At 39.6% G+C, this 22,587-nt stretch overlaps 2 protein-coding genes across 6 annotated transcripts; both read right to left on the bottom strand.

Moving 5' to 3' along the window:
* Positions 1-274: 274 nt before the first annotated feature.
* Positions 275-9,499, bottom strand: LOC108260837 (apoptotic chromatin condensation inducer in the nucleus). Of its 4 annotated transcripts, none has more exons than XM_017461472.3 (9): positions 9,066-9,499; positions 8,125-8,231; positions 7,143-7,227; positions 6,835-7,033; positions 6,669-6,737; positions 5,391-6,358; positions 4,236-5,008; positions 3,928-4,107; positions 275-3,313 (listed from the first exon to the last, which is right to left on the bottom strand). In XM_017461472.3, the coding sequence occupies exons 1-9, from the start codon at positions 9,185-9,187 to the stop codon at positions 3,054-3,056; spliced, it is 2,763 nt and encodes a 920-aa protein (XP_017316961.1). In that variant the 5' UTR covers positions 9,188-9,499; the 3' UTR covers positions 275-3,053. The 4 variants fall into 4 exon arrangements, with proteins under 4 accessions (XP_017316961.1, XP_017316960.1, XP_017316958.1 ...); XM_017461471.3 differs by having other exon boundaries at positions 275-3,292; positions 3,928-4,128; positions 9,066-9,498; XM_017461469.3 differs by having other exon boundaries at positions 3,928-4,128; positions 9,066-9,497.
* Positions 9,500-12,166: 2,667 nt separating this feature from the next.
* LOC124626516 (uncharacterized) lies at positions 12,167-20,724 on the bottom strand. Of its 2 annotated transcripts, none has more exons than XM_047152109.2 (3): positions 20,432-20,724; positions 17,825-18,191; positions 12,167-14,529 (listed from the first exon to the last, which is right to left on the bottom strand). In XM_047152109.2, exons 2-3 carry the CDS (start codon positions 18,185-18,187, stop codon positions 14,383-14,385), a joined length of 510 nt encoding a protein of 169 aa, XP_047008065.1. In that variant the 5' UTR covers positions 18,188-18,191; positions 20,432-20,724; the 3' UTR covers positions 12,167-14,382. The 2 variants fall into 2 exon arrangements, with proteins under 2 accessions (XP_047008065.1, XP_047008064.1); XM_047152108.2 differs by having other exon boundaries at positions 17,825-18,139.
* Between the last annotated feature and the right edge of the window lie 1,863 nt (positions 20,725-22,587).

Here is a 22,587-nt window from a genome sequence, read left to right as displayed (position 1 = left end):
TGTTTATTCCTTACTTAAAGATAAATAAATGCATTACCAATTGGCATCAAATATACCTTGAGTGACTGACTACGTTCATTACTAATCGTATAAATTATTATTATTAATTAAGGTATATATTTTGGCAAACTTCGAATTTAAGCGGCTATATCCTTTGAACAACCTTTTGCTGGTTAACACCCCCTAGTGGTAGACAAACTCACTACAGTTTCAAATGTTCCATTCTATCTTCTAATGCACAACAAGCTGGAATTAAAACACAACACAAGCTACAAAATGCAAATAAAGGTGTTATTTCTTGCAGTGACATACATTAATCTGCGTCTCTAAACAGCGTTTCCTCTAAAATCTTTACAATGCCATTTAAGAAAACAACAACAACAAAAAAAAAATCCAAAATGTTGCACTTTTATATAAGTTGATATTTACAGAATGTACACCTTCACAAGGCTAGCTAGCACGCTAATACGAATTCGTTGTATATACTATAAAATCAACATACAGTCAATGGTCTGGGGATGGAAGATTAAAAAAAAAAATTACAAAAAAAAAATAATGTCTTTAAATCCTAATGGATAAAATAAGGTTCAAGTATGTGTGTGTGTGTTTTGTGGGACAGAAAAAAAAAAATCAGACAGAGGAGGAACGGTGTAAAAGGAGGAACGTGATCACACTGGGATTTTAGCTTATATAAAATACTGCTGAAATACAACCATAAAAACGAAGAGTATAAAATTCAGATTGCTGTAAAATCATTGTTGGATGAAATGAATCAATTCTACAAGGATTAAACCTCTTCTTATTCAACAGCAGAGACAAGATTAAGACCAGGCTTAATAGATGTTTGAAGAAAAAAAGTATGTAAAAAGGATAGAACATGAAATCCTTGGCTAGCTTAATTTATAAAATGTTGTGCATGTTTATACACATTTGCATCTACACTGACTCTGAGGTGGGAAATTAGCAGTTTCAGTTGAGGTTTAATTGAGTGATAATCAGTTCCAGTCCCCGATGGTGTGTTTAAATCTCTTCCATTTAAATTAAAATATCATTAGAAATCTTTCTAATGGATTGGTTACAATCAGGTCCCCCCCAACCCCCTCTTTATCTGGGAAAGAGAATATTTAATACATGGTTTTTCCAAGCAGTAAACAGTGGGGTTGTCATTGCAGTACCCAAAAATAAATCTCTAGCTAGCTTGGTAGTTAGCGATGATCACTTTAGATGATAATAATAATACACAATAGGTTATTAAATATATCCAGTCGGATAGCTAACATGCAAAATAAAATATAGTAGCTGGTTAGTGGTACACTGAGGGGTCATCCTTGGAAAAGCTAAAACAGTGGCTATATAAAAAGCTAACAAGATATTTATCACTTTGTGAAATATAGTAATACATCAAATAAATAGTACATTGGATTGCTAGCATTAGACTGAGGGGTTGTTATTAGGGTAGCTAAAAATAAATAGCCTGCTAGGTTGTTAACTAGCTGCATTCACTGCTAAATAAATACATAAGAACTTAAACATACTAGCCAGCTAGTTTTATACCATGGGGTAGTTGTCAGTTGGTGAAGCTAAAAATAAAACACTAGCTACATTTTTTTCTGTACACTATGTGGTCATTCTTGGAACAGCTAAAATACACCGAGGGGCTGTTCTTCAGTAGTGTAAAGAAAAAAAAAAAGCTGTTAAAGCTAAGTTGTTAGTTTTAGCCAAGATAACCCTATTAAATAAAGTAATACATAAGAAGTTCTTAAATATAGACAGCTGGTTAGCATTAATCAAGGGTTAGCCATCCATGGCATAGCTACAAATAGAAAGATAGACAAGTTTGTAGCTTTTTCTCTTTTATTGTCAAATAAATATAGTGACTGGCTAGTGATACACTGCGGGATTATCCTTCAAGTAGCTAAAATAAATAGCTAGCTACTATCGCTCTTATTTTATTCAACATATTACTTTACTTCGTACCTGAAATAAAATAAAAGCTTGCTAGGTTGTTAGTTTGCTACTATTACTAATTGTATTCTACGTAATACTTTATTTCATAGATACCGAAGCTGATTAGCTTTACACTACAGGGTCTTCCTTGGAATAGTTACAAATGCATATAGCTAGCTTGCTGGGTAGTTAGCTACTTTCACACTATAAGTATTAAACGAGCTGGTGTTTTACTGGGAAGCCATTACTAAACACAATAGATGGATAACACTAACTTGTAACAGAATTTTCCAATGTTGTCATCACTTGGTAGTGGATAACGGCACTGGTACGCGACCTCAATGGGACTGGAACCAAGAACCACCTTCATAACCACAACTAAATGTTAGCATAGTAGACTTACTGTGAAAGTTCCTCTGGAACATGGAGATAATATGGTCCCAAAATAAATGCTTGCCAATGACAGGTACAGAAATTTCAGAAATCTTTATATAGAAGTCTATAACAATCGGTCCAACAGCGAGACTCCACTGGACAAATAGGATTAGCATCGTCGTATTAAAGAAAAAGGACAAAAGAGTTCATAGAGGGTTAATCTTTTAACATCCTCTGCTGCGGTCCATGTGTGATGTATTTCGAGCTGCTCTGTCAGGTGTGCGAGAGATTTCGGGCATGAAGCAGTGCTTTCACACACACACACACACACACACACCACAGTCCCAATGTCAGTGACAAGGATAAGAGGTCAGTTCATAGGTTTATATTGATTATAACACTTTGTGTGTGTGTGTGTTTGAGGGGAAAAGCTGAAATGGATAAGGACACGTGTGTCTGTGTGTGTGTCCGGTCACTTTGTTCAACATTCCAGACTGAGTGTGTGAGCCTCTATCTGTGCGTGTAGTCAATGGACACACTCATATACAACTACTCACAATGTACAAGGATGCATAAGTATGTGTGTCAACGGAAACACTGATGCACAGCAATGCAAAAATGTGTGAATGGTCACTTATTCAACCCATGATTTCAGGACTGAATGTGCAAGTAAGAGTCTCTCCCTCAGTATGTGTGTGCGCGTGTGTGCGTGTGCGTGTGTGTGTGTTGAGCTAAGAGACAGCCGCTCCTCCACGTCCCTGTTTCTTCAGTAGTTGAATCCGGTTGTGGCAGTAGAATTTAATGGCTCTCCAGTCGCGCTGGTTGCTCACCAGTAGGGGGCAGTGCTGCAGACATCGCTCGCAATCTGCCTTCGCAGGGACGCGCAGCTCCACGATGTTTCGCTTCAGGTGCGTTTCCACGGCGACTCGCTCCGCTTCCGACCACGGCCTCTTCAGCACACCGCGCTTGCCTGAAACGTGGGGTAAACGTTCTGCCCAAATGCCATAGGACATTCGTTTTAAAATCGTATCTTTGAACGTACTGTTGAGAAGCTGAAATTCAGTTTTCAGGTCACAATCACAGTCTTCGCCTCAAGCTTACTGTAACAGTTTTGTCATTAACAATTGCTTGCTACCTTACCGGCCCAGCTTATATTGCCAAGCGGGTATTCTTCGTACGTGCGTGACGCTGAGCTGCAAGTTTAACTTTAGTTCATACCTGAAATTTGTTCACATTTACTGTTTCATCCTATCCTAAACGTCAAAATACGTTTTCTCATTAAACATGTACATGGACATTACAAAAAGAAAGCCAGCATGCAAGTAAGTAGCAGAGATTGCTGGTGTACGTAGCTAGGGCAGCGTTCCGGCGAAGCTAGTACGAAGTCTAGCATGTAACATGTAAATCAAACACACTGTTTAGTCACTACACAAACTAAAGAGGAACTTGTCACTTGCTAGTATGAACGAGGGATTAGACACAAACACAAGCAGGCTTTTCAGTCAGAGCAGACAATGTAATTAATCATTGTAATGTAATATAATTGTAAGTAAATCGACTTCACTTGCAGATGCTCTGGAATACACAACTGCAAGCCACTCTTACCTGATTTTATTTGTGCGCGCCGCCTCTTGTGAGAACCTGAGGGGGAGGGCGTAGTGGGCGAGGGGACGGGACTGGCGTTGTTTTTAGGTGGCCCTCGGCCGTTCACTCCTGCTGTCTTTCCCACCTCTACTCTCTCGTGACTCTTCTCTCCCTCACCATCCGACTCCTCCGAGAAAGAATCTGCTGAATTCCCAGACATTACTGAAAGAGAACGACATTAAAAAAACAAAACAACAGAACCCAAGTGATTTTTTTGATCGGATGCATTAACGGTGCACATATTCTGTTCCCCTTTTCATGACTCTCACCGTCCAGTTCGAGGCAGATGTGTTTGAGGCTCATCCCTCTGAACAACACTCCATCTCTCTCACCGTACAGCACGACACGACCCACTCTGCCCATCAGCGCTGGGTCCTGGCCAATCCGGGCGCAGGTCTGGGTGACATGATACTCGCTGTGCAGGAAGTGCTCGAGCCTCTCCTTCTCTCCTTCGTCCATCAGCAGGAGCTGGGTGAGGATGGCGACTTGCCTTCGGGTGCGCGGCGACGTCAGTGCGGCGGGGTTTTTAGCCCCGCTGGCACGCGCTAATCCACGCAGGAGGTCCGTGCCACGCAGAGGAGTGGCGGGAGAATGGTACGGCCGAGAAAACACATAAGGGCTTTCGGGATCGACGTTCACGTCCGTGGACGTTTTCAGAAGCAAATCGAGGCAGGATTCAGAGTGCGGTGGAAGGATTAGCTGCTGAACCCGACCGCGCTTTCCTAAAACTCCCACGCGGGGCCTGTGGCACAAAACCTGCCGCTCAAAAGGGGATAAAGACGCTTCGAGAGGGGAGCTGGAGTTAGAGGAAGGAGTGATGCGGCTGCGGTAGTCGCTTATCGTGAGCTTTGCCATCTCACACTCGCGATGGCGGTTATAGAGGATGAGCAGTGCCAGGCTGGAGTGGCACAGCAGGCGCCAGGCCTCTGCCGAGCTGCTCGAACGTGAGAGGGAGAGGAAGGACGAGTGCTGCTGACGTCGGAGATACAAAACCAGCGTGGAGAGAGAGGACAGGAGGGGAGACACATGGGAGCGGTGAGAACTGAGGGAGAGAAAGTTACATTAAGTACATTAAGACATAGAACGATTGATAGTAGATGCAGAGATATGAAGCTCGGAGGGAAAAAAAAGGAAATGAACAATACCCTTCATTAATCAGTCTCAAAAGTTACCAACTTTCCATTCATATTCTTCAAATCTGATAATTCGCTGAAAAATTGTTAAGACCGGAGACAGAGACAATTTTATTAAGCTACGAAGCTAACGTTTACGAAGCTAAATTTTTTAATAGGGGGGCAAGTACAAGGTGCTTGGAACCCTTTTTATTTTTGTTAGACCAAGTCTAAACCAAGTGAGTGTGTTTCTGCAACAGTGGCTTGTCTCTGTACAAAAAGTCTTCACAAACACTACTGAATACTGAATACCTTGCTCCATTCTTCTCTTCTCCGCTGTCATCGTCCCTCATTTCGGTCAGATCCAGCTCCTCATCTTCTACCTCCAGCTTTTCCTCCTCTTCATTTCGGCCCGGGGTGGGCGGAGCTTCCTCTTTGGCTCGTTCCATCTCCTCCTGTTTCTTTTGCTTCTCTTCTTTCTCCTTCTTCGGCCGACGCCCCCTTTTGGCTGGAGGACTGGGGGACTTTTTCACGGCTGCTGCCGTAGGCGCTGCGTTCTTTCTGGGTGGGGTGGAGACAGCGGCGGGGCTCTTTTTGGAGGAAGGGCGGCGTGAAGGAGGAGAGAGGGAGAGAGAGAACGACATGGCCGCTGAACCGGAGCCGGACGAGTCGCGAGAGAAGAGGTTGGGGGTGGCTGAGGAGGAGGAGGATGAGGAGGAAGCAGAGGGCTGTGGCGAGTTGAACAAGTGTGAGCCACGTGTGTGCATTGAGGACGGTGTGTGCGACGAACGTGGGCCGTGTGACAGTTCCATGGCATTCCGGATTTCCGGTTGCTGATCGTGGTGCTTTTCAAGATGCCGAGCGAGAGAGCGGAAATGGCGGCCGCAGTGAGGACAGTGCTGCTTCCTGCTCGCGCTGCGGCTAATGTTTATGTTTATGTTATTGTTTATGTTTGTGGTGGGTGGTGCTAAAGGTGTCTGGAAAGGTGAGGAGGACGGAGGGAAGGAAAGCGGGCTGGGCTGAGACTTCTTTTTGGCCGCGCTGCTCGTCGTTTTCCGCTTCTTGCGCCTCCGCATCATGCGGCCCCTCAGCTCTTCGAGGTCCTCTTCCTCTTCATCGTCCTCTTCCTCGTCTTCCTCTTCTTCTTCTTCTTCCTCTCGGTCCGAATCACTGGCCTCGGAGCGGGACAGCGGTGAGGATGAAGGAGAGAGAGACCACGAAGGAGTGAGGTAGTCTGAAACCGTGAGAGACATAGGGAGAGACGGAGCTGCCTCCTCTTCCTACAAAGACAGGAATGTTGAAAAATTGCCACACAGCAATGTTAGTTATATTTATATTACAGTTTATATTTATTATTAATGACAGATAATTAATTGAGCATGAACAAATTGATGCAGAGGAAGGGCTAGATAAATTTATAAGACAAACAGGTATGAATTACTTATACTTATGAGTTACTTATAATAATTATGTATTACAACACTTCAATAACTTACTATATCTTACATGGAAAATGGATTCATAATTATATCACTATATGGAGAAAGCAGGATATAAGTTGTATGTATGCATGTATGTATGCCTCATCACCTTCTTAATATTGCTGTCTGGATTGAAGGCGCATTCAAATCCGCGTGGTGATACAGAGCGATGGAAAGCCTGGAAAAGTCGTAACACACAACAATTACATATGCAATATAAAGAAAAAAAAAAAGGCAAGTTCTATCTTGAAAAATGAATAAATGAGTTTGACTACCAGCGCGTTTTCTCCCCACTCAGCCAAGTTGTAGTCAACCGTGATTTCCTCGCCCTTGGCGATGTCTCTGATCGCTATAACGACCAGTCGTACTTGGCTCCCACAATGCACCTCTCTGATCCTGCAGTTAGGCGGTAGAGGGGGGAAGAGCACAGGGCCTCGAACGCCACTGGCGCCTTCTTCGCCTAACTCTGATACGCTGTGAACGTAATCAGCTCAAGTCAGCGTCTCGATTATAGCCTCGAGCTCAATTTCAGCGCTTGATGCGTTTGATCTGAACGGACGAGCTGTAAGGAACGAAAGCTTACCAAAGCTGGGACGGATCGGCGAGATAGTACGGACTGTTTGGAGGGGGAAGCCGATCCTCTGCTTCGTCTGGGTACTGCCCTTCGCCTGTAAAACAAAGGAGCAGATGAGCTGCCATCATTATGTAAGCACTGGTGTTCAAAAATGATTCAGTCTGGTCAGAACGTTGTTCGTAGCTCTGACAGTACTGCTGGCTGTAATGTATTTTACAGGTTTACATACTATATGGACAAAAGTTTGTGTAACTGACCATTACAAACCAATCTGTCTTTAAACATGCCATTCCAAAACGATGGGCATTAATATGGACAAACATACATATAGTTACAATCAAATTTATCCAAACCCCTCCCCCACTGCAAATCAGGTTTATTGTTAACATTGACAGACTTTCAGCAGTTTCCAATGAACAAACCAAACAAAAGCAATTGAAATAGTTCAACACACCGAATGCTTCAGGTGGTTTCCCCAAATTCAACTGAAAATGCAACTTATGATTTCTCCAGTCTCAAAATTATTCAACCCTTCCATGGCAAGAATCTTTAGTACTTAGTAGAGCACGCTTTTGCTGTTATGACCTGCTGCAAATGAGATGCAGAGCTTCTGGCAGTGTTCCTGAGGAATCTTAGCCCATTCCTCATGAGCAATGGCCTCCAGTTCAGTAATATTCTTGGGTTTGCGTGCTGCAACCGCCACCTTCTAGTTTAGTCAATTTTGACAATAATCCTGCATTGCAATGGGGTGGGGGGTTGAATAATTTTGTTTGCAGCTGTACCAAATGAAAACAATAAGAAATGGTGTTTATTGAACCTACTTGCACGGACTACTCATTTTTCAACCACTGCTGATAATTAACATTTCTTCTTCTAGTCAAGGATTTGAACTTATGTTGTGGTATTGTGTACAACACAATACCTTGAACATCAAAAGATCCACATCAAAGTTATTCAAAAGAATAATTTGTGTGCATGTATGTATATATACCTGGGCTGTAACTGTGTTCGGATAAACTTTCCTCTTCATCTTCTGTCACATATGCACGATCACACACCTTCACAGGAGTGCCCTTTCTCTTTCGTCCACACACTCGTCTGCAAGATGACAACCGCGGTGTCAACACTTTCCCTGTCTATCACAATTACCTCACACCAGCTTACGGATCTAAGCATCATATCAAGGCCTATGAAAACACTGTCATGTTTTCTGCATAATGTTATGGTATTATGCATTTCTTACATAGAGATCTTACACAGGATATAAAGCATATCCCAATCCCAGCTCTGCAGTCTCTCATAACACACAGCTCGGTTACTGAGTGTTCATGCAATAACACATTCATTTAAATCTCATTATTACTATATGCAATGCACTGTATACATATACATACAATGCATGTACAGTGCACATATACATGCACATGAATTTAAATTTTGCAGCTCATAAATCATCTCTGATTATGCATTATAAGAATGAATACGGTGGCTGTGCTTTTTCTTTTTGCAGGAGCACGCTGTGTTGTAATAAACACTGTGAAATGATTTAATTGGGATATAAACACCGTCCATGCAATTCTCCAGCTAGCATAGCTACAGGTAACGATACAGCTAAAATAGCCCGTAGAATGTTTAAAAAAAAAAAATAAAAAAAAAATCATCAATAACATGCCGTGCAGTGTGTCTTAAAACATCTCGAGGGACAAAATCAGGATCTGCAGTCTAAAAATGGTGGATGAGGATTTAAAGAAAGCTGTACTCCTGTTTATTACGCGCTGCTACTGTTAGATGGACAAGAGAAACAAACAAGTTAGCTTAGCAAGCTAGCTAATTGTATTGAAACCCTTTGGCTGGTTAAAGATAGAACGCGGCGATTCTGTAACGTTAACTTAACGCCCCGTTTCCGACACGGAAAACGGATTGTTCACTAACCCCCGGGGTGGCGGAGGCTTGCCACCGTCTCCATCGCTGTCGAGAGTCGGTGGCTCCCGATAGTCGAAAGGCGACCGCACGTTCTCCGCCATTAGGGCTCCGGTAAAGACTCCACTGCGCATGCGTGCTCCGCCATTAGTGCTGGTACAGTAGTACCTAGCCGCTCCGGTAAAGACTTTTGCCGCGCATGCGCACTCTGCAATTAGGACATCTAGTTTGATGTCTAGCGTCTTAAAGATTTCTCCTGTTTGTCCCTCGAAGCTGCGAGAAGTCGGAGCTTGGAATTTTTTTTTACGTGTACAACCCTACAACAGAGGGTTTCTCTTGTGCAAGACCCCCTACAGAAAATCCTTGAGGAACCTTTTTTTTGTTGTTGTTCTGTTGTAACACCACACCCTGTTCCCTCAGTTGTGTGAGAGCAAATAAAATGTCCGTCACTTGACTGGAATAAAATTGGTGTGATGTTGAACGTTCGATATTCGCATATATGCGGAAATTAAGGGGTCGTCTCTAAAGTTACACACGACATTGTTAAACACGTTTCTAACTTCAGTGGCATTTTAAGGGAATGATGTACAGTCACACAACCAACTGGAAAGTGTTCATCTAGGTGTCAGGTATGATGCACACCTTTTAGATTTTTAATATTTATTAAAATAAACTAATAATCACATGTAAATTAGATATGAATTTCACTGCAGAATGGGCCCACACACAAAATATACCATAATTTAAAGCTCAATAGCATTTGAAGGGAATGATGTATAGTCATGAAGCCAACTGTAAAGTGTTCATCTAGGTGTCAGGTATGAAGACAAACACACACACACACACACACACACACACACACACACACAAATTATTTCATTAATAGGACATCTATTTTTTGAAGAAAACCATTCAATCCAGTATGGGTCATTTTGACCCCCTTTATGCATCCGTGAAGGTTTTTTTGGTTCATGCATTGTAGGGTTAAATATCAAAAATCTAAAAGCTGTGCATCATACCTGACACCTAGATGAACACTTTCCAGTTGGTTATATGACTGTAAATCATTCCCTTCAAATGCTATTGAGCTTTAAATTATATTATATTTTGTGTATGAGCCCATGCAGTAATAAAATACATGGCAGTATTTATATATGATTTAATAGTTTATTTTGTTAATTGTCAAAAATCTAAAAGGTGTGCATCATACCTGACACCTAGATGAACACTTTACAGTTGGTTATATGACTGCAAGTCATGCCCTTCAAATGCTATGGAAGTTAGAAACGTGTTTAACAATGTCGTATGTAAGTTTAGAGACGGTCCCTTAATTTCCGCATGTCCGCGAATATCGAACGTCCAACGTCACACCAACTTTATTCCAGTCCTTTTTTGTTGTTCTATTGTAACATCACACCCTGTTTCCTCACTTGTCACAGCAAATAAAATGTCCATCAGTTTGTCGTTTCATTAATGTCATACTGTGAAATATATTAATTCCATCACTTCACACCATAGAAATACCCGCTGTTACTATTATGTTACCATTACCCCCTCAAAAAATAACATAAAATTATAGAAAGAAAGGTTTCACTTATGAGCCTAGCCAGTTCTTCTGTTTGTCTTTCTATGGACATGTGGATGGCTGTGGATGTTCTACCTTGAATAGCCTTAGGACTATTATCATAGGACTGAGAGCAGTTTACACTCCAGTCTCCATTACTGAACAGCTAATAACATATAGACTTAATGTTAACACAGCTAGCACTTTTTAACTATAGTATAGTATAGTGGTATACAGTTATACATGAAAAATGATTTACAATCACACTATCTAATGTCACCTAGATGAGGTTGGATTCGCTTTTGAGTCTGGTTCCTCTCAAGGTTTCTTCCTCGTGTCGTCTCAGGGAGTTTTTCCTCATCACCGTCACCTCTGGCTTGCTCATTAGGGATAAATCTATACATTTCAAGTGTAGAATTTGTATCCAGATTTCTATAAAATGCTTTGTAACAATGGCCATTGTTAAAAGCACTATATAAATAAAATTCAATCGACCTGGACTCGTTATCCTAACATGCAGTGGTAAACCATCCAAAGAACTGTATGAGGAACTAACGGTTCTTGAAAGATCTTGCCGTTCCATCACATAATCAGCTCATTTGAAGTTCCTTAGATAGCCATTACAAGAACTATCCAATCAATATCATTAAAGAAACACTGCATTGCCATCTAATTTCCTTTCCTAAATGTAAACTACTTTTCATAAATGTCAATGCACAAAAAATAAATATTCCAAAACTACAATATTTGATATGTTTGAATTAGAGTTTACATACCAAGCAATGTCATCTGTATGAGTGAGCACCAGAAAAATCTGCTCCCAAGTGAACACTAGAGAGTTCATTCCTGAACGAGTAGGTCTTGATGAACGAGTGATGAAAGTGAACATGCACTGACTTGTTTCTTTTATTTCATGACAGCCCTCAGAGTTGGAGGACAGGACTGACATAATCTAAAGTGAGGACATACAATAGACTCTAAATGTATTCACACCCAACAAAAAAACCCAATAGTGTTCTGTCTTCAAGTGTGCACTATGAAGCTCTTCCTGGGAGCAGCTCATAAAATTCAGCACCTGAACTTCACCAGTTGTCACTGGAACTACAAGTGGAACTGTGCATTGTGGTCAAATAAGTACAAATGAGAACCTCATTAGTATGATCAGCATATTTGCCAAAAATATTAGGATTGCATACAAGGAAAAGTACCCAAAACTACTGTAAAATATGGTTTTGTTGCTGGTGGACCAGAAGCTCATGTGGCAAGATGGCACCATGTATACTGCTAGATTACTTTCCTAAAGCCAATAAGTATTTCTGTGAAGTGTCAATACATGATGGGTGGACCTTTAAATAGAGACAGTAACCCAAACATACATTACGTACTGCTTACATACATGATGGTGTTTCTATAAGCATCAGATAACCAGGCACAAGAAGATATTCAGGTGGTCAGTAGGCATGAAATAGTTACTAATGTTTCCATATTACATTCTAGCATACAGGTAATGCATCATCTTTTCAATAAATCACAGCAAAACAATTCCAAGTTAGTTCATTTTTTATTTATTTATCAGGTTTATATCACCCACTAATAAATAAAAATACAAAATATTTTTTATAGTCTCTACATTCTCACATTTTTTTCAATTGAAGCAGCTAGTGTATCTGGAAAACACCTTTTGTGTACATGTCTAAGGTGTGCAAAACACTTTGCTAACAGGTCTACTACAATACATAGCAAAAACTGAGCAACAATTAGTAACGGGTTAGATTTTCACAGCATGTTTGCATGTAGTTGTTAGTACTGTTTCTGGCACAAATTCTTAACAGGTTTAATAAAAAATATAAAGTAAATAAATACATAATGTTGATCAAATAATTAAAGAAAGAAAACTGTAACATTCAGGCTAAAATGTTTGTTAATGTTAATGCTAATATATAATGCTAACATAGCGTCACAATTGTTTTTAAAAAGGTTGTTCATTTCACAGTCAGGTACGGAGAAATGTTACACAGAAGCCGTTTGAGCAGCGCAGAGTGTTAGTACAGTGTTCACATGCTAAGACTCTACATTCAGTACTGTTTTTTTATCTCGCCCCTGTTGATTTTCCCTTCGGATATGCATTAAGGGTATTTATTAACGGAGTATATAGTTACTAGCATATTTTTCAACAGGAACACACAATCTTAGCAGCAAGAACAATGTCGTTTTTTTCTTGAGTTTTGTACAATCAAGCTCCCTAAAACTGGGCATCAAATTATGCCAGCTTCATAACTAATTTACATCCTAATCCTAATCCCACCCTTCACATCGATGCTCCACACTCCATCACAGTAGGTGGGAGAGATGCACCAAAATTTGTTGGCCAACTGCCATAAAACCCAAAGAAAAAAGATGAAGAATCAGCCAATCTGCAAACCAGGTAGCATGCTAACTTGAAAGTTTGCTAACTAGCTTGGAAAATAAAGTGAATTCTGCTCTTGTATATACATAGTTTAAGTTATCTAGTTAAAACTGGAAAAAAGTTATTTTTTGTAGTGTTTAGTATTTTTTTTCTTCTGTTTTTATACTTCTAAACAGCTTCATCCATTAACAGACACGTTAAGAGGAAGCTGACAAGGACTTGTTTTAGACCACTGTGAGGTTCTACTCATTAGCTGTGAAGCTTAAACTTTTGAAATTGTATGGTCCATGTTTTACTAAAGTACATAAAGCTCTAAAGCTCAAAGGAATGCAAACACTGGTCAACTGACACATTTGTCTTGTAAATTACCAATGCAACAAACTTCCAAATGCCCAGGATAGTTAACTTTTTGAAGAAATAACTGCCACGTGGAAGACTTGTGCTAGCAACTGACAACCATAAGGTAGTTAGTTAGCTAAGCTAAAGAGCCGACCGCCTGACAAGTTTCCATTTAGCTGGGAATCGTAGCATTTGCCCCAATTGTTTCTTAATGAGTATTGTTTTATAACCTTGCTAGCTAGGACATTTTAACTACCTATGTCACAAATATTGATATTTTTGTTCAATAAATGATTGAAAAAGCTAATTTTCCTTCATTGAAGTGTATCAACTTCATTAACAGGCACTGTTTCAAAGATGATCAAATGTTTGCTCGTCCAAGTAAGTCAAAAAAACCAACAGTGTCCATGGGGTGTACTTATTTTTTCTCATGACTGTACATGAGTTAGGATGCCCATGATTGACTGGTGCCACTATGATTGATGGAGAACAGAGATTATAAAACCCATCTGAACCCCACTAGCCATTTGATCTCGTAATCTCCAGATGTCAGGGTGAACAACGTTCTGTTGCCCCACTCAGGTGCAATTTTGGGTCTTTTTATTTAATACAATAAGTGATCATAATGCACAGTAGTGTCCTGATTTTGTGACTGTCATTCTTGGGTCAACAAGGGCAGGGCTTAAACTGAACTAAACTGATCTTGCTTGTGCACTTGACTACTGGTTTTAATGAACCTATCTGTCTACTTAACATCAGGTGCTAGTGAGGTAGCATTAATTAAATCGACTAGTTAACTGGCTCACGTTATCTCAGTCGGCGTTTAAGCAGATGGCTAGCTTAGCTGATGATTTATCTATACCATTATATTGTGTGATTAAAACCAGAGTTTATTGAGCAAGTCAGCATGACAAGCCAAAGAAATAAAAGGAAGAAATGAAAAACTTAAGCCTCGCCCCTGCTGACTCTTGTTTCTGAGCAAAATCAGGACGTACTCCATGCACAGAGGATGTAATCATCTAGAGTTCTTGCTCATTCTCTCGCTCGGAGTGGAGGAGGCGAAGGGCGTGAGCGGCCGAGTCGCTCCAGTGGATCAACTCCAGCAGAACTCTGTAGGTCCAGAGCTTAGCAGCAAAGCTGCCTGAACCCTCGACCTCGTCCAAACCCTGCAAGAAACACACACACGTTGGCTTTACTGTCCTTGTGCCCTTCTAATGAAATAATTAATACTGCAGGTTATTAATGCCATGCATACACCTAAACCTCAGCAACCAAAACGAATACTTTTGTCTCTTTTAGTTTTGTAATATAAACAAGCCTAGTTTTGTCAGACTGTAATCGGCTCAGTCAGACAGTCAGTGAGCGAAAATGCCTGTTAAGCCGTCTGGCAAAAAAAAAAAAAAAAAAACGAACTGAATTTGCTTAATTCACTTGCGTACATCAGTTCCACGTGAATGAACCGCATTACATTAGCACAATTTCTTTTCGTACATCCAGCATGAGTTGATCGTGTATTTTCAAAGCAACGGAGCAGGTCAGAACCGTAGGGGTAGTCAGGCAGTAACGTTTACCGCTCCGTTATTCTACTCCACATGCTTTAATTATGTTAGTTTAATACTACTGTTATTTTTTCCCGTCAGCGTAAACCAGTTCTCCTCTTGGGGATCATCCAAATGCTGCCACAAGGTCAGAACTGTCAGACTTTCCTATTACTTTGAGGACACTCGGTCCCCAGTAATGACGCAACACAAATACAGATATGAATCGGAGAGCACTGTTCCTTTTTTTGTTGTTCTTAATTGTTATTAGATGAAAATCTTACTGGAACACCATGTGGTGGTGTTATTTGTGACCCTTTCAGTGTTATAATAATAATAATAATAATAATATTAATAATAATAATAATAATCCAAATACATGCCCAAACAGACACACACGATTCAGATAGACACAGCGAGGGAGATGTCTGTGGTCTCTCTTTCCTACAGTCTCAGGGGGAAAGAAAGACAGAGTTTTGTGTGTGTGTGTGTGTGTGTGTGTGTGTGTGTGTGTGTGTGTGTGTGTGTGGTGTGTGTGTGTGCATGAGTGTGTGTGTGTGAGTGAGTGAGAGAAACTGAGAATAAGAGAGGAGTCTGTCTGAGAGTGTGTGTCAGTCTACACTCTGTTTAATAAGGGAATAGAGTGTGTGTATGAGAAAAAGCAGACAAACTGTGGTCAGTGTATACACTTTCATATAAGACTTTGGAATTATACTGTCTGATTCTATGTGACAAAAATGCACATATCTTTTAAATGTATGTTGTTGTTGTTTTTTGCCACTAGGAAGCTTAGAAATATTTTTTTTTGTAAATACTGCTTAATAATATAGATAATATCAACTTGAAAGTTGAAGTTGACTGAAAGGTCAGCATGCAAGCCTCAATATCGTAAAATTACAGAATTGTCCAATAAAGCCTAATAATTCCAAGTTCTTTAAACACTGCAACTGATCCTGATATTACAACTAATAAACCTCCACTGGAAGAAACCCATACAGACACAGGAGGAACATGCAAAACTCCATAGACAGTAACTAGAGCTCAGGATCAAATAGGGGACGCTGGAGCTATGAAGCGGCAACGTTTCCCGCTGTGCCACCATGACACTCAGAACAGGCAAATTTATAACTCTCTCATTTGGGATGCAGTATGGGATCAAACACAGTTTACCATGTCAGCTAGTAACTGCATCTACTCACAATGTGATCTGTTGGCAGCTATTCTATACAGCACTGTTTGTGTGTGGGAGGTGCTCCTTTACCGTAAAGAGGGATTTACTGAGACAAAATGGCAAAGCTCCAACCTAAGCTAAAATTCTCCCTACAGCCACAGCTGTACACTGTTTCACAATGCAAAGGAATTATAACATAAAACAAACCCGAAATATAAAAGAAAATTCAAAGAAATCAATATAAATAAATATATATAATATATGTATATAAAATACATTTCACTCCCACAATCCTCTTCCAGCTCAAGTTCTTGAATCAAATGAAATGATTAGTCTGATCAGGATGGGTTTTGAACGCTACATCAAAGATACAAGTTCACTGGTGGTCAGTGGTGCGATGTTTGGCCCCCTTTAGATTGCCTGAGACGGTCGCCATGAAATTGATTCAATATTCAATAGGTATTTCCTTCTGAACCAGTAAGTCAGAGTGATGCTTGAATGATTTACACAACAGCCAGTAGCGTTTGAGATACGCCATGCCACAACCCCACTTAAACTAAACAAACTCAGCAGTAGTTTAGCAAGCTAGCTAAATATGGAAAACAGCAATAAGATTAACAATAGCCTTTTATTTACTTTTACTGATGGAGAACCCACAACAGTGTTTCAAGTCTCTTGCTGAGAAAGGGACATATTCCAGCATTGAAGAGACCCAAGTTGGTAAAACATCTCAGAAAATGCCTAGCACATAAGAGTCAGCTCAAACAAATTCCAACCTTTTCAAAACGAATAAACACCAACCAGTCACCCCCCCCACCCCACCCCCCCGATCCGCTACTGTAACGCAAGATATATGGTTCTACAGAGCATTTCACTTAGCAATCATGAATATTTCCACAAATATGAACCATCAAAAGCTTTTGATTGGTTTCCCAAAAGTGACTAATTCTAAAATGAAACTAATAATGTCTCCAAAACAATTTACCCCCAGATACACTTTCGTATCGTACCTTTAACACTAATGTACAAAAAACCGCTCTGAAACACCAACTTTGATTTCAGGGGTACTTTAAAATCATCTGTAAAGTCACTGGTTACGCTTTTCCCCCAAAATCCCAGTCCGTATGCACCAGCAGTTCGGTATTTAATTGAGGGCTCGAAGGAACGGATCTTTAGTGCCTGAACACACTGCTCTTTGGTTTGCTTAAAGAGAACTCTGGTGTGACTGCACCAAGTGTAAATGCAATATGATCTTAGGGCCAGGCGGGAAATAATTAGGGAAGCATGTCATGTGACTTCCTGGTTCAAGTTTCTCAAAGATGGGAAAAGGCTTGTAGCAGGTAGATTAGAAACATTATGCCTGTTCAATATATGTAGCAAAGAAAGCATACACACAATCATGCAGAATTATTATTTCTATATATAAGTGAGCAGGTTTGATTGAAAGGATCCTAAACCACACTCTTTCATTTGCACTACATAATGATAATGAATCTTTATTGGTCACATATGCATATGCACAGTGAAAAAAATTTTCTTCGCATACCCCGGCACATCAGGAAGCTGGGGTCAGAGCACAGGGTCAGCCATGATACAGTCAAGGTCAAGGGCCTTGCTCAAAGGCCCAGCAGTGGCAGCGCTGGGGCTTGAACCCCCGACCAAGCCACCACTGTCCCCTGTACATGTGAACGTAGGTCATAAATGCTTATAAAGCAAAAAGGAAAATCTCTCTCCCCGTCTCACTTTACCTACCTCGACACATTGGAACTCAGGCAATGGAGCACACACATCCTCTCCGTTCTCCAGCAGTGCTCCAGTGCTGTGCAGAAGATGCCCGAGTCGATCCTTCACGGTTTTCCTGGCAGTTTCGTACTCGCCTTCGAATTCTTCACCCAGCTCCTCCATCTCTCGGGCAACCAGACACTCCAGCATCTCCAGGCACCGGCTCAAGGCTGAGTGCGCGTGGCCTACCCGCTGCGCAGAGCTTGGCGTGTCGGCGCAGAGGTCAAAGATCAACAAACGCTCACCCTCGGGGACGTGATGAGAGAGGAAGCTCTCTCGCGCTTTCTGAATGAGTAACAAGATGGGCAGAGACTGACGTGAGCAAGAAGGCATCCTACTGAGGACAGATAAACAGATCACAATGCTGAAATTTCCAAGGATAATCTCAATAAAACAGTCATGGGAAATAAGTATTTGGACAGTTTTGTGTTTTAAGATACTTCCAGTGCATATATTTACTTCTTTTTGTATGTGTACTAATTAATACGAACAAAAACTATGTGTTCATAAGCAAAAAGAAGACGTTTAAAAATAAAAACCTGACAGGGTATTTAGACTACAAATTACCAATATTCTTATTGTTGGCATTCATAGATGACCTCAGGATGTCAACAGGAAGCTGCTGTTTTCAGGTCATCTTACCTTCCTCATCATTAGTCCGAGGGTATGTTGTGAAATCTTGCGTGGCCCACATTTACCCGGATAATTAGTTGTGGTTCCATGAATTTCAACCAGCATATTATTAAATGAATCATACCGACATGGATATTTAAGGTCTTCGCTATGGCTCTGTAGCATTTTCTGTTTGAATGTTGTTCCTGAGTACTTTAGGACGTGCCTTTTCCTTCACCATGATTGATATTTAAGTTGAACGAAATCTTTCAATGGCAACGTCTTTTTATAATGACACCAGATACTATTTCCACAAGAGTGTTTATATCTAGAACTTGGTTACTTTTTATGTAACTTTTACATTTTATTACATTTGAAGTGGATATATGCACTAGACGTATATTAAATAACAAAAATGTATGCAAACACTTATTTCCCCTCACTGTCCCATCAAAACTGAAATAACAAAATTGAAATATTACAAATTATGCTGAATATGCCTCAGGTTTAAAATAAATAATAAACAAAAATGATCCCTCTATATTTATACCCATAAAATTACCATGGCTTCATGACGTAATAAAGTTCTCAGATGAGCACTTTCACAAATTAATACCAAACTCAGACATATGTGTTGACGGAAGTGGTTTTCTAGCAATTATACTCTGTGCTGTGATTTTGCCCTGAAACTAATCTCTCATCATATGCCTTAATCGCACTCTTAAAAACACTCTTACAAATTAACACATGATCTTCAACGACATCCAAGATCCTGAGTTTTATTTTCATTTGGTTTATTTTCATTTTGGTTAACGATTTCTACATTTACCCACAAAGCTGTCTGACTACCTGGTGATAGTGGTGCTGTGGGATTTTGCCAGATCTATACATTTCGTAGATAACTAATTGGCCGAGTCTCTGCGGTAACTCGGCTTAACTATGTCGTACGGCTGCATAGCATTCTGGAACTGTGAGTACAACATTTGCTGGCTGTGTTGGATTTCTAATTGACATAACATTAAACATCTTTGAATTTTTTGTTCTGCTATTAAATTCCCACGTAATTGTGCTAGCACGGTCTCGCTGTGACATCAGCATGGGACACAACCAGAGGTCAACCGATCAATCGGCACCAATAACCATTTGCCGGAACTATCGGTTATCAGCAAAAATCCACACCGATAGTTTTTCCCGGTTGCGTACAGTATGTTGCTGGAATGGCCGAGAAGTTTTCGCTGTCATTATACAGTAGGAGAGCGGCCTCTACAGCGAAATAATAATAAAAAAAAAAATCACACAATAATAAAAAAATTTTGTTGTGTTATTTGAAGTGTTTTTTTTTATTTATTAATTTGTATGTCTATTTTTATTTGGAGTGTTGCTTGTGGTTCCGTTTGTATGTATATCTTTTATTTACTTTAATATTTGTTAATAGTTAATATATATGAATAATTATATATTTATATCATTTAAAAAATACAGTACGTTTTCATGATGCAGTCACTATGGTTTATTTTTGCAATAAAAGTTCAACAATATTTTACTTTGAGTGTTATATTCTCATTCGGTATCAATTTTAAAAACTTCATGTTCATCAGGGTGGAGTTTTCCTTTAAAGCTGCTGTTGGCAGCCATCCGATCTCAATGCACTTAAGTTGATAGATGTGGTACTTCAATATTACAAGTTAATTCAATTTGCATTGAAAGCAAAAGGCAGTCGTATTTGCGGCAGCGACGTCTATCGTGGACTATGCCTAAAATAGCATTTATTTGTTTGTTTGTTTGTTTGTTTATTTTTTATTTTTGGGTACTGTCTAGAGTGTACATTATTAACAGGTGCAACAACAGCACGTGATTTACAGAACTGAATCAATCACACATCAATAACGCATGACACATTATGGTACACAGGGATGCAAAGAAGATTTTCCAGTCATGTTGATTTAAAATAAATTCCATACTCACATATAATTCCAACAAATTTTTGCTCTCCTGGTGCAATAAGTGAGCGAGAGCAACAGCTCGCGCGGTGGCCGACCGACAGGGCTCTGAGTCTTTCTGGCCCTCCATGACACGCGCAAAAACGGCCTGTTTTTTATCCGGACAATCCGGTTATTTTTCCCAAATCGATGCTACAGTAACGCCGAGGTACTAATATCGTGCTGCGAAGGTTTGAAACATCAACAACGCGCGTGATATTACAAAGTCGCCCTGCTGTGTGCCATTCAACTGCGCAGCTACACCGCCATAAAGGGGGCGTGGTCTGTGGAATGTTTTCGCTTACGTCATCGGAGCTAAAATATATAAATAAAATAAAATAATATAGAAAGTCCAAACCCATTCCTTTTGATTTTGAATTATTATTTATATGCACTTTCGGGCACAGACATTTTGAAGGGCAGTGGCCCGAACAATTATTTGGTCTAATAAATGCTATATTTTTTGTTATAATAATAATAATAACAACAACATTATTATTATTATTATTATTATTATTATTATTATTATTATTATTATCATCATCAACAACAACAACAACAATAATAATAATGATGATGATTCATAAATAAACAAATAAATAAAGTTCAGACTTTATTGTTGCATAAACGTTTTGATAGACTTAATTGCTGATTACAGAAACTATTTACATGTTGATCTTTGCCTGTTCATTTCACAGCAAAACCTTTCTCTTTGGTATCATGTCCTGTCTCTGAGCTGACTCTGAGTCATCATCTTAATATAGAGAATTAATATATATATATATTGGGATTATAATATATAATCATTATAAGTTGTGTTTTCAGTTGAATTTGGGGAAACCACTTAAAGCATTCGTTGTGTCGAATTATTTCAACTGCGTTTGTTTGATTTGTTCGTTGCAAACAGCTGAAAGTCTGTACATTTTGACAATAACCCTGATTTGCAGTGGGGGTTGAATAATTTTGATTGCAACTGTTATGTTTCTCGTTATGTTGCCTCACTGTTCCTCATTTTTGTTTCATGGGGTTTGTGTTTAGTGTGTTTCAGTGTAAACAAACTCAATCTGCATTTGCATCCGTCTCCAACTCTGCTCCCTGACGCCATGGCATATATATACACACACACAATTTAGCTCCTCTTGTGCCTATACCAAGAAGTGTGTTTCATATAAGAAATATGAATGAAGAACAGACCAGAAATGGGGTTGAATGTACAATGGGGGTTGAATAATTTTGATTGCAAATGTGTATTTCTCTGGAGCTCCATCTGTCACAGTCCCATAGGAGTCCACAGTGGGTTCTACCTCTTGTGCTAGAGACCTTTTAAGGAACCTCCTTATGAGCTTGTGTAGCTTCCTGTGTCCATGAAAATTGCTTTTATTTTTGCTGGCCATAAGCTCGCCTTGTACAAGTTGGTAGCCGTGACCTTGAGGTAACCTTGTGGTTGAATTTAGAATTCCATTGTGAATTAATCTATTGACCTTGCAGCCTTCGATGAGGATAAGCCAGCAGAGTTTTCATGAGCAGGAAGTTATGCAGATTGTAATATCGTTCCATAAACTTATATATGTAGATACAGAAAATTCATGCAACATCACATTGTTTTTAATGAATTTATGTAGCTTAACAATGTCCTTTAAAACAAGTATATAAGCAGGCATATATTTTATGAAAAAAGATTTAAAGTGGTATAGACATCCATTCACTCAAACCCCCCCAAAAAACAAACAAACAAAAAAAAAACAAAACACTGGGATAAAGACACCGCAAATTGGGTTATTTATAGCCCATTGGCTGGGTAAATATAGGACAGAACACATTTTGGCTAAACTAACCCATCAAGTTGGGTTGTTAATTTTAACCCAGCAAACGGGTTGTTTTTCAACCCAAAGGATGGTTTTATTTTCACAAAAATGCCGGGTTAATTTCATTTCATAAATGGTTCGATATTTTCAGGGATATTTTTACCCTTTGGAAATGTAAAATACACCACATTATAAACAAATATGTCAACATGGTATCTCCTTTATTAATATAAAAGAAAGTGTTCAGAAATGTATTGCTAGAGCTTCTAAAGTGATGTTTAGACTTTGAAGTAAATGACTCAAATAAGTCATACATTTAAGATGAAAACGTTAGATT

The sequence above is a fragment of the Ictalurus punctatus genome, chromosome 29, assembly GCF_001660625.3.
Source record: "Ictalurus punctatus breed USDA103 chromosome 29, Coco_2.0, whole genome shotgun sequence".
Lineage (NCBI taxonomy): Eukaryota > Metazoa > Chordata > Actinopteri > Siluriformes > Ictaluridae > Ictalurus > Ictalurus punctatus.
Note: the sequence above shows the minus strand (reverse complement) of the source record. Positions and strands in the feature narration are given on the sequence as shown.